This window comes from Aptenodytes forsteri, unplaced genomic scaffold (genome assembly GCF_000699145.1).
Source record: "Aptenodytes forsteri isolate BGI_AS27 unplaced genomic scaffold, ASM69914v1 Scaffold404, whole genome shotgun sequence".
Lineage (NCBI taxonomy): Eukaryota > Metazoa > Chordata > Aves > Sphenisciformes > Spheniscidae > Aptenodytes > Aptenodytes forsteri.
The window spans coordinates 3,586,591-3,597,806 of record NW_008795629.1 but is presented as its reverse complement, the minus strand read 5'-3'; the positions used below and the strand labels follow the sequence as shown (position 1 = coordinate 3,597,806).

At 42.3% G+C, this 11,216-nt stretch overlaps 1 protein-coding gene across 1 annotated transcript in view; it reads left to right on the top strand.

Moving 5' to 3' along the window:
- Positions 1–11,216, top strand: part of LPP (LIM domain containing preferred translocation partner in lipoma) — a 350,330-nt gene that overhangs the window by 217,744 nt on the left and 121,370 nt on the right. The window contains exon 11 of the mRNA XM_019472866.1: positions 18–267. Coding sequence (XP_019328411.1) covers positions 18–267 — 250 coding nt within the window. The remainder of the gene's footprint in view (positions 1–17; positions 268–11,216) is intronic.

Here is an 11,216-nt window from a genome sequence, read left to right as displayed (position 1 = left end):
CCGCCGCCCGCCCGGCCCTCAGAGCCCGCCTATGGCTATGCACCTCCTCAGGGCCGCTACCAGGACCCCTACTACGGGGGGTACGGGGGGAGGAACGGCTCTGAAGCGCCCTATGTGCCACAGAGCACCTGGAAGGCCGAGCCAGCATATCCCGCCAGTAACACCGTGGGCCAGGCTCCTCCCGGGCTCTACCAGCCGCCCGGCACGAAGAAGACCTACATCACTGACCCGGTGCTGGCCCCGCAGCCACCTGCGATGCAGCAAAAGGTAGGAGATGTGGGTGCTCGCTGGCCTCCCTGCGGGAGTGGAGAGCCACACAGCTGAACGTGCCCTGGGACCCTTCCTGAAAGGCGGTGTGGGGGGGTTAAATGGTGCCTGCGGGGGCTTGGGACAAGTCTCCCTCCATACGGCTGCTTAAAAGCTGGAAGTAGGGAACTCTCATCTGGTTTGAAAAGAGGCTTTTGTGGGGGCTTACAAAAGCTGTCAGCCCCAAAGAGCGAGACGGTGTCACGTGCGGAGGCATGGTGTCACCCTGCGGGCAGGAGGGAGGTTTCATCCCTCTGACATGCCGTTACTCGAGGAGCTCGCTGGCCGTACTTCTGTACGGCGTCGCTGCACGTGGGTCTTTCCTTCCAGGCCCTCCCAAGATCAAACAAGAGGTTGGGTGTGAGCTTCTGTTCCGTGTGCTTGTGGACACCTCTGGTTCACTGGACAAATCCTTCCTCTTCTCAGGCAGATAGGAGGTACACAAGAGGCTGGTTTTGATTGTGGTTCAGAGCGATTGCAGAGGTTGACCTCTGGTGTGTCGCTGTTTGAAACCACATGGAAATGAGTTCCCACAGAGCTCAGCTCTGATTTTCCTCTCAGGTGATGGTACAGCGGGTGGCCTCCATCCACTTGAACCAGTGCCCAAACCTCATAAAGTGAAGCCGATTTGAGATAGAAAATTAAACTGCTCTGCCTGGTTTCTCTGCCCAGACTTTGACCCTGACTGGCTTTTGTCACTTCTGCTGGTGGCCGTCTCTAACGTGGCTCTGGGGGGGGAAAGGAGCTTAGCTTTGTGGGGTGCTCGTAGTGTATGATGGGCTTAGGGTCCACCGAAGGATGAGGATGGCCAAGCCCAGGGGGAGGAGGCGGTGAACCCAACACTGCCCAGGCCCACCCTGGCTCGTCTCAGCACGTCCCTGCTCTTCAGCTTGTGGGTGCTCACAGGGAAAGAGGAAAAAGCTTCTGACACATAACAGAAAGTCTGTCCTTTTGGCATTTCCTTTACTAGAAGCACACAGACTGTTTTCCCTGAATTCCAGATTTCCTGACAGTGGGAACTTTTGAAGACAAAGATGTTTCTCCAGGCAGTTTAGAGAGGGCAATAAATTACAGAAGTCCTTGAAGTATTATCTACTAGCAGCTAAGAAACTGCTTTTTCTCTTTTCTTCCCCTTCCTTACCAAGAAGCTAGGAGTGGGGAGAGAAGTAATAAACTCTCAGCTCTGCAGGTACTTGGTATAGAGCTTAGATTGGAAAGTAGTGAAAGACACAAAATTTGCACATAGCCTTAACTCGTGTAAATTGCTGTGGTTCCAGTGGAGTCACTGAGGAAGTGCTGAGGTACAGCAGATCCATATTTAGACTTTTATAGATACAAGTAGGCTTATATATATAAAAAATTTAAAAACTTTAGTTCAGTCAGCATCTCTATGGAAACGCAAATCATCTCGAACCACAAACAGCACAAGCCTGTTAGTCTCATTTGCATAACAAAGCTGGAGGGACAATTTAATTTAGCTCAAGTTTGGGGTTTCATGTATGCATATATATATATTTATATATATATGTTTGTGTGTGCACGTGGCATTTGCAAATACACATGCAGAAGTACTTCATAAATATCTCTATAAAAATAATTTCAGTTCTTCTGCAAAACAGACTATTATCTGCTTGGTGATAAATCCCTCCAGAACTTTCACTCCCTTCAAGCCTACTAAATATCTGCGTTATTACCTATTTCACTTTTGAACTTACAACTCTTCTCTGACATATTGGTGGCAGACTCTGCTTGATTGCTGCTTTGTAACACATATAGTTGAATTGGTGAAGAATTGAAGGTGATCTTACAGTCTGACAGGAAATGCTCAGTAATAAAACACTGTATGCTTTGCCAATGAAGCAGTGTTATCCAGTTTTACCGCATGCTGTTTTCTTCCTTTGCAGACTAACTCATTCATAAAATCAACTTCTAGAATGATTTTATTTAAAGAGAAAAAAAGGAGGGGTATGTTAGAGCCAGATATCTGATAGGGAGAATTGTCACTGTAATTTGACTGGTGGGTTACAATGTGAATTTTAATGTATTTTCCTACACACAACTGGCTTCTGCATTTAGTTGTGTTTTGCCTTTTCAAGGTTGGTTTGAGGCCTTTCAGTTAAGGAAATTGATTTGAGAAGCCAGGGTAAGAAGCAGGCATTAATATATATCACATAAAATGCAAGAAGACCTCTTTAGGAATTTTTCTTCTTGCAAGGGAATGATTTTAAAATATAAAACAATTTCTAAATGTATTCAAAAAAGCGCATTCTTAATTTTGAACGCACTTTGGGTGCAAAATAGTGAGGATGTTGTAAAAAATCCATCTCAGATTAGAAGTTCATGGCCGTTAATTCTAATACATACCATGATCCATCACTGTGAGAGGTAAAATTTTTCATTAAATTTGTTTAGGGTTTTTAAAGGGTAAAAAAAAAAAAAGGATGTTTATATTTTGCATTCTGGCTAGGAAGAGGTTCACGGTACTGTGGCTCTGTGTTTTTTGCTGCGTACTAATCATGTTGAAGTCGCTGCTGATCCAAAATAAATCTGGATCGGTATGGGAACAGCAAATAATCTGTACTGGTTCTTAAAGCCCGCTGAGAACAATGAGTTCTACTCACACACAATGCTGCGTTGCATTCTGTCCTTGGGCCAGTTATGGAAGTGAGAGTCATGCATGTGAAACCTCTGTGCATTTTAGTCTTGTGTAGCACCCCGTCTAGCATTAATGCCCAAGTCCTAGTTAGGAAATGAACTGGTGGAGTACATGTCCTCATTTAAACCTTCATGTGCTTCAAGGGCATTCCTGGCCAAAAACCTCAGGAACTTTCTCCTCTCAGCGGTAAACGGTGGGGATTTCTGTAGAAGCAGCAGCGGAGTTGTCATGAGACCACCACAGAAACATGTGACACAACCGGCTGCTCTTGTGTTTTTTGACAGCAGTGCTGTGCCCACTCAGACCAAGTCAAAGTCTGAAGCCTCTCTCCTAAATTCTCCCCTCCCAAAGGCCAGAGAGCACAAGACCAGGGTGACTCATTAGGTAGGCTGATTTCTGGCACCAAGATGTCCACAGTAGAAAACAAAAATGGCAAAGCCAGCTTCTGACGTGGAGATTTCCTGCAAGTTTGGCCTGTGGCCAAAACAGAGTTGACGAAACTCTCACCACTGACCAGCTCAGCTATCATCAAATGTTTCTGTGCTGGACTGGTTAAGACACCAAATACCCTTGTCGAGCTCTCTTATCTCCAAATAGGTCTAGGTCCTTTCAGTGGTTTTGGTCATGTTTGAGTGTTTTTTAGACACTATTGCATGTCTCCCAGGTGGCTTTGTGGACCTTTGAGGGACCTCATGTGGATCCTGCTGTATTTGAGGGGTGGCCACTGTAGACACCTGGGAGGTCTGTCCTTCCTAGGTCTCGGATCCCTTGTATTCTCCTTCTTGTTTATGAATCTACTCATAGGTCTGGGACCACATTCTCTCCCAAAGGGACCTGCACATTTTTGGCATCCAGACTGGGTGCCACTGAAATCACTTGGGACAGCTTGTGCTTTTGGTCCAGAATAGTGGAAATCTTAACAAAAACATTGATCTCTTGAGAGCGATCTGCTGATTTGGGGAGGACAAAAGTGTCTTGTAGCTCTGATTTAGTATAGCATCCAAAGCCATGCTCCTTTGCTGCAGATTTGCTGGAAGGAGTAAGGGAGCAGTGTCCCTTTGGTAGCTGTGTCTGTTCTCACTAACACGGCACAAGTGTACGAGTTCCCTAACGCGTTTAGCCCACACAGTGAGTCCCATTGTCCCCATTTACATACATACAGGCATCAGTGCATATGGAGCATGACCTCCTCTTCAGACAGCCCTTCAGTGTTGTGCACCATTCTAGGTGAGCACTGTGGAAATTAAGTGGGGAGACAACTGGAAATCAGGAGGTAAAATTAATGAAGCAGCTTATGCTTTTGGCATGGTTTAGGTGGTGGTGGCTGCTCGTGATTAGCAGACCTCAACCACCGCATCGTTTCTGCGCTGCAGGAGGTGATGTTTCTTTGCTGCCTGCTGCAACCAGCATCGACACGGTCTCATGAAACTTGCAGTGCCCAAAAGGGGACTGTGACGGCTCGCTGTTTTCTCATTTTACACAGCTTTTGTCAGTTTTTCCACTGATTTAATACCTGTGATGGGGACATTCGCTTGGAAGTTTCATCTTTGCCTCAGAAACATCTGCTCACCAGTGTTCTTTGCTATGACTGATGCACTTCTCTTGTACCGGTTTAATAATTTTTACAGTCTGCCATCACTCACATAAAGTAGATACCTCCGGCACTTGCGTTTGAACTGAGACTAATGCTCTTGCTGTTTGCTGTTAATCTAAGTGACTAGGAATTTTTTGTTCTCTGCAGATGAATAAATGCAATCTGCCAGATTCCCTCCTGCTGTCACAGGCATATATTCTTTCTTAGCTTTGCTTTTTGCTTGTCGAGAAAGGCAGGCAGCTTGCTATACACTGCCTTCCTCCCCCTGAGTGTCTTCTCCCCCAAAATCTCATATCTCCACCCAAGTGTCCTCTTCCCTAAAGTCACATATCAAAAATTTCCACTGGATGGGATTCAGAGACGGTGTAAAACGATGGTTGAAGTTGGTTTTCTGTCAGTGTGAGACAGTGCCTTCCCATAGTTTTAAAATGCTAAAATAAAGCAAAACCAAGTAAAATTAAAAAGGTTTATTTAAAATATTATACTTTGGCATTTAATGAATTAAAAAAGACAGAAAGCTAATGTAAAATGAAATAAAAGGTGAAATTCCAAAATTCAGAGTTGAATTTGCGATTTCAACATGACATTTCAAAATTTCCAGATGAATATGCAGTTCCTTTCTACCCTGAGAATAGCAACAAATGTCAAAATGTTGACATTCTTCACAAAACAGTAATTCCAAGTTCTAACCATCACTAGCTGTATATCAGCTGCTGACTCTGTCGTTGCTTCTGGGTGGATTAAATTAAATGCTGTTGCTTCTATTAAAACGAGGAGGAGGGGAAGAAGGCAGTGGTGTCTAACAATGAGATGAGAAGCTCAGAGTCAGGGCTTGGTGGTACTCTGTGGCACTGAGAATGATGTTTTCCTCTTCAAGGGATTATAAATCTCTGCATCAAAATCTTTGGATTTGTTCAGGATTTTTGGGTGAAAAGGTGCTGGCAAGAGGTGCAAAGAGGTGTTTTCAGAACCAGAACACAGTCTGGTTTAGACCCTAAACTTTTGAAAGAGCCCACTTCTCGGCTTGAAATGTGTTTAACATTTTCGTTTCAGAACTTTACTGTTTGTTCTTTGTATTATATTTTTATTATTTAAGCTCTCCATATACTAGCAGGAACCATCTGATGACAGAGCAATTAATCAGATTTGTCTCTCAGGAATCATATATTTGAGTTGCTTTCCTGAAATAGAGAAACAACGAGTTGCCAGACAATTACCTTCAAGTTAAAGATAACAGGGAGCCTGCAGTTACCAGAAGTAAGTCAGGTCAACATATACTGAGAAACCAACTTAAATTTACAGCTTCAGGATGCAGCTTTTGCAGCTTTAGCCTTTAGTCAGCCACAATGGGTTAGTAATATAAGAGGAATAATTGAGAAAGAGGCTTTTGTCATAATACCTGGATGTTCTTTCTTGCTCCTTCTTAAAATAAGCTGAGGACAATGCCTCCATACATGATAAGGCATGGGGCAACCTTGAAGTTAATTAAGGCCTCTGTTTCTGTGCTGTTTAACTCTTGATAACCAAGTGTCTACCTTGACAGATACTGCCAGATCACGTTACAGTCTAACAGATAAGGATTTTGTATCTGAGGCCGTAAAATGTAGTGAGCGTATATTTACCTATAGGTGGAAAGGAACATCTGATGGGGAAGCTGTCTGGTTTTCGAGCAATGGTGCTTGCCTGAACCCTGGGGCTGGCTGAGCTCAGGTCTCTAGTGGGCAGCCTGGTCTGTAGCACAATGAGGCAAGGATGGTTGGCCTTGCTACCGGTTTACAGCTTTCAGTTCAAAAAGCAGCACCCATAAAAGTGAGTGCCACTTAATTAATTTGCAGGCGTATTCTGGCTGTTGTGTGTGATGGTGCTGCTGATTACTGGAGGAGCTGTTTCCTTCCGTTTTAAAATACACTCAAGTCCAACCACATCGTAATTCTTCCAAAGCCAAGGCACCAGAGCACGTGGTGAAGCTCTTCTTCTGTCAAATAACCTCTGTGTCGTTGTGATGTTTATTGCAATGAAGCTAGGACATGAATGGGTAGGGAAACTTGCCCAAGCTTAGGCACCCATCGATTAGGAGAGCTGCGGAGAATGAGGAGACGTGGAGCATCTTGGTGTCATTGGATGGCTCTTCTGTTTGGTGAGAAGGGCGCTGGCTACCCTATTGTTGTGAAACTCCTTGGGCTTATGACCCGATGGTAATGCCAGTGTTAAGACAAGGAACTGCTCACGTCATAGTGGTGCTTTGGGTGATGTGATATTTTGATCATGTCAATTGAAGTGGATTGTCCTAAGTTTGCGTGGTTTTCCCACTGACCTCTGTGAAGCATATTTGTGGTCTTAATCCAGTTCTTAATGGCACATGTACACATATTACAGTAATGGTTCTTTACTAAAACACCACTTTGTGTAGGGAGCTGTGCACAATTTAAAAGATGATTCATTTCTCCATTGATAGGCATGGTTGTCCACAACTAGACTCCTGAGCCTAGTACTTCTATGAGCAGGCAAGTTAGAAAGTCGTTATGGTGCATGGTGAGCAGTGCAAGCCATGTAGGATCCCAGCTAAAATAGATATTCAGTTATAAAGAGTAGAAAATAGTCTATAATGGTTGCTGATATAATATTTTTTCCTCCAAGAGTTATGGTAGGAAATAATTGATAATACATGGTTACATTTACTGATCATAAATGTTCTGGTACTAAACTTACTTAGGACCCCACATAATGGGCTTCCTGTTAAGATTTACCTCTGGATAACTATAAAGAAACACAATATAGTAAGTTAAATAGCAGCCTTTGGAAAAAAAAAAGTTAAAAAAAAAAAAAAAACTGAACATCAGAAGAATTTTAGAGGAGTAACTCATGCAGTGTTCTACTTTGCAGTTTTTAATAAAATAATGTTATCTGAATTATTAGTAATCCTATCACAAGCTGACAGAACTCCTGCAAGACAAACTGAATCTGCAATTATACTGACAGTTTTGTTATTAAATGAAAATAATAGTGAATTATAAAGTTGTAAAATTGTTTTCACAATAATATTTTGTTTTTATAACTCATACTATTTCACTTAGTAGCTGCCTGGCTCCAGAGCAAGTTACATAACATGATATTATGAATGTGGTGCCTCAACTTTTTGTCTAGGGAATTAATTTAAGGGCTCTAAAATTTCCAATCACATTTTCTTCTTTGTTCCAGTCGCAGTGTATTCTCTCTGCTTGAAAAAATATCAGATGAACTGTGTCTTGCTTGTAGCAGAGTAATATTCATATGTCTCTTTATCCACACTAATAGGGCAGTGACTTAGTTTTACATGGATCCTCAAAATAGTCCAGATTAAAATGTGCTGTCTGTCAGCTGCATAAAACAAATTAGAAGAGCGGAGATACTGTGTGTTAGTTGATCAATCTAGCATTAGCAAGGATTTTCCACCGTGTGGTTTAGCATCAGCACAGACAGATGAATTATTATTACTGTCAGTATCACTCATCCCCCCCAATTAAATCTTTTTCTAAACAAACAAACAAAATTTCCTCAAATGAATTGGCAGTAACTTAAACTGACGTATTAGGATTACTTTAGTCATCAGTAAAATGGAACCACACCTGAGCTATTATAGAGCAGATTAGCTATAATAATTTTCATCCCGTTGTTGCCTAGTTAGAGTCTATTTTACCAACACATGAAGGGTATTTTTTCCAGGGGTTTCCTCCAGCTTTGTGAGAGCTGGTCGCTCATTAAATGAATCACCTTCTTTTCTGTTGTTGCTGTGAGAGAGCTTGAAGTGAAAGCTCATGGCTTTTTCAGGGAAAAAAATTGCGTAAGTGGCCAAGGAAGCTCCTGCTGTGTGTTTGCCACTGATGGATTCCTTCTAGGCTGTCACCAGGAAGCCCAGTGGGTTTTATTTTTCAGTCTAAGTCGGATGACAGAAGAAATCTCCTGTGAAGAAGTGCCCTGCAACATTTGTACTCTTGTAAAACTCAGTTTCACGAGTATCTTGCAGACTTAAAGTCCCAGGTGACTATCGTGTTCCCCTGGTCTGATGATCAGCATCAGAGAGGTGCCCTGCACCTCCCTCTCCAGCTTGTGTCAGAAGAAGGCTCTTCTGTTTCCTTTGCTGCATCAAAGTCCTTTCTCCCTCCTGTTAAGCAACACTTATTTGTGACCTCTCTTCCCCAAGGCTGCATCCCAAGAACATGCTTTAGAAACACATCAATTCTTGCATGGCCTCATTTGAATACTTCAGTTAAAACTTTCTCCTAAACCCATTTCCTTAACTGCATTTCCCATAATCTAGATTTTTCACATGACTTCTACGTGTTTCCACATCATTTTCCCTGAGGGTGCTTGTCCCCCAAGGCTTAAGCTTAAAATTGGGGCTTTTGCTGCTGTTGAATTTCCAAATCACTGAGCAAGTGGTGGATGAGTCTTTCTAGTAGATTTTAAGTACAAAGACACAACGCAGTTGTATTGCAGGCAAACGTGGCCCTGTAGATAACAGAGGGTGTTGGAAATGCATGTGCTTGTGTTTGTTTCTTTGTGAGATTGCTCACCAATAAATATGTCCAAATATAGCTTTCAAATCTGAATTCAGCTTCCCACCCACCTTTTTTTACCCTTTCACCATAAGGTCACCTTCTGGTGAATAAATACAGCACAGCAATTAAAACCATATGTGTAATTAAAAAATTCAGCTTAAATTTAAACGGCATGAAGATAAGAAAGGTAAAAGGATAAAGACAACTGGAAGCTCAGTTCTGTGTGACCCGCTTTTGAATAAACAACATTATATTCCACAGTCAATTATCCAAAAAGTACAATGTGTTCTGTTGCCAAAAAAAGGTTGTCAGATAGAAGTGGTTAGTCAAAAGGACACATGCACTGGAGTGAACATTAGTCTATTGTACTCAGTATAATATTATACAAACAGGGCTGGTTTGTTGCTGGCTTTTTTTTTTTTTTTTTTTTTTTTTTTTTTTTTTTTTCCCAGGGGGGTTTTTTGGTGTTTTTTTTTTTTTTTTTTTTTTTTTTAGTTTTTTGACCACAGACGAGATTATGCAGCTTTTTAATATTATTTCATAAACATCTCATTGCAGGCTTCAGAAGAGGTGCAGGCATTGCTAGGGAAATCAAATAAGGTATGCTCTGTGCAGCCCAATAATAAGGCTTCCAATACAAAAGTGGAAAAACAAGTCATTAGTTACAACCATCGAACGGAAGAGGTCTAATGGGAGCCACAGGATAAACATTCCATTTTATTATGTCTTCGTTATATGTTTTGCAAGACTCCGTGGTTATAAATTAAAATTGCTTTTTGCAGCAGTGGCTGTAAAAAGTTCAAAATCTGTGAATGTACCTATTATTTTTATTTATATCACAGCAGGCTGCTAACAAAATTAACTTTTTTTTCCTCCTGTTTGTTAGTTAAAAGATGGAAAATGCATACAAATGCATATCTGCAGGCAGCACTCAAAAATGCTCCCCTCCTTTTTTTTTTTTAAATCAAGATGGCATCAATTTAAAGTGGGAGAGAAAAGCGGGGGGAAACGCAAACATCTCCAGAAAAAATTAACTTCTTCACCATTACACAAGTTGGTAGGGTCTGGTGTTTGTTTAGAAATTTAAATTAATGCTAGCGAAAGCGTCCAGACTGTGTACTTTGACAGATGAAACAGGGTTTATGGTTGAGACCATGTCGCTGACAAAGCAGAAGACTTTCCAGGGCTCTTCTCCAGTTGAACTGGCAGTCTTGAAGACCCTGATTACCAGCAGAAAAAGCAGTGTCAGGACAGGATTTTCCCATGCTGTCTCCTGCCTTTTGAGCAGGCGGGAGACGTGCTGCTGTGTGAGGGAATGCGTTCAACCTCTGACTCCCTGCTTCAGACTCGTTTCTGAACCTTCCAGCAAAACAATTAATTTGTTTGTTTGTTAATTCAGCTTTTGGAAGTCACTGCCCCAAGGTAACAGCCAGAGCAAAAGATTTGTGGAATGGAGGTTTGTGGTAGTTAGAAACATCTGTTTCTCCTTTTAAAAAGGATAAGAAGAACATGGAGTCGTAAACCCTCATCAACCCTTCTGCTTCCATTTAGGAGTTAATCATTAACTGTGGGACCATAGACAGCTGCTTTTCTCGAGGACAGGCTATCCCGTACCTGTACAGTAGATCGGTGGCTTTCACCTTGCAAATCCCAAGCGTCAGCAAATTGCTTCTGAGCTGTACTTCCCCCTGATCTATGAAAACCTGTTGTCAGAAGCTTAAATTCATTATGTGGGGGCCTGCACGTCCAAGGGAGAAATAAAAAATGGTATGCAAATTAAAAGAGGCAGAAAACCACTGCCCTAGGGACTTTCCTACTCTTTCACATTAGCATTCCCCATGGGCCGTTGAGGAGACAAGCCAAGGTGGTCTCACTTGGGCTGGGAATTCCTGCTGTAGGGGGGGACGAGGTTCATGAGCATCTTTCTCCAAGGAATGGATAGAAAGAGCCTCCAGGCAGGGACCATGGCGCATCGCTAGGATGCATCAGATCAAAGCAAAAAATGATATGTGCTTCTGAGTACACAGTGCTCTGCTGCTGCTGCTGCTTCCTGGTTATTACCATTATAATTTTGCTAGTGTTGCTTAATAATTGTTCTAAATACTAGATAATGCCAAGAAGT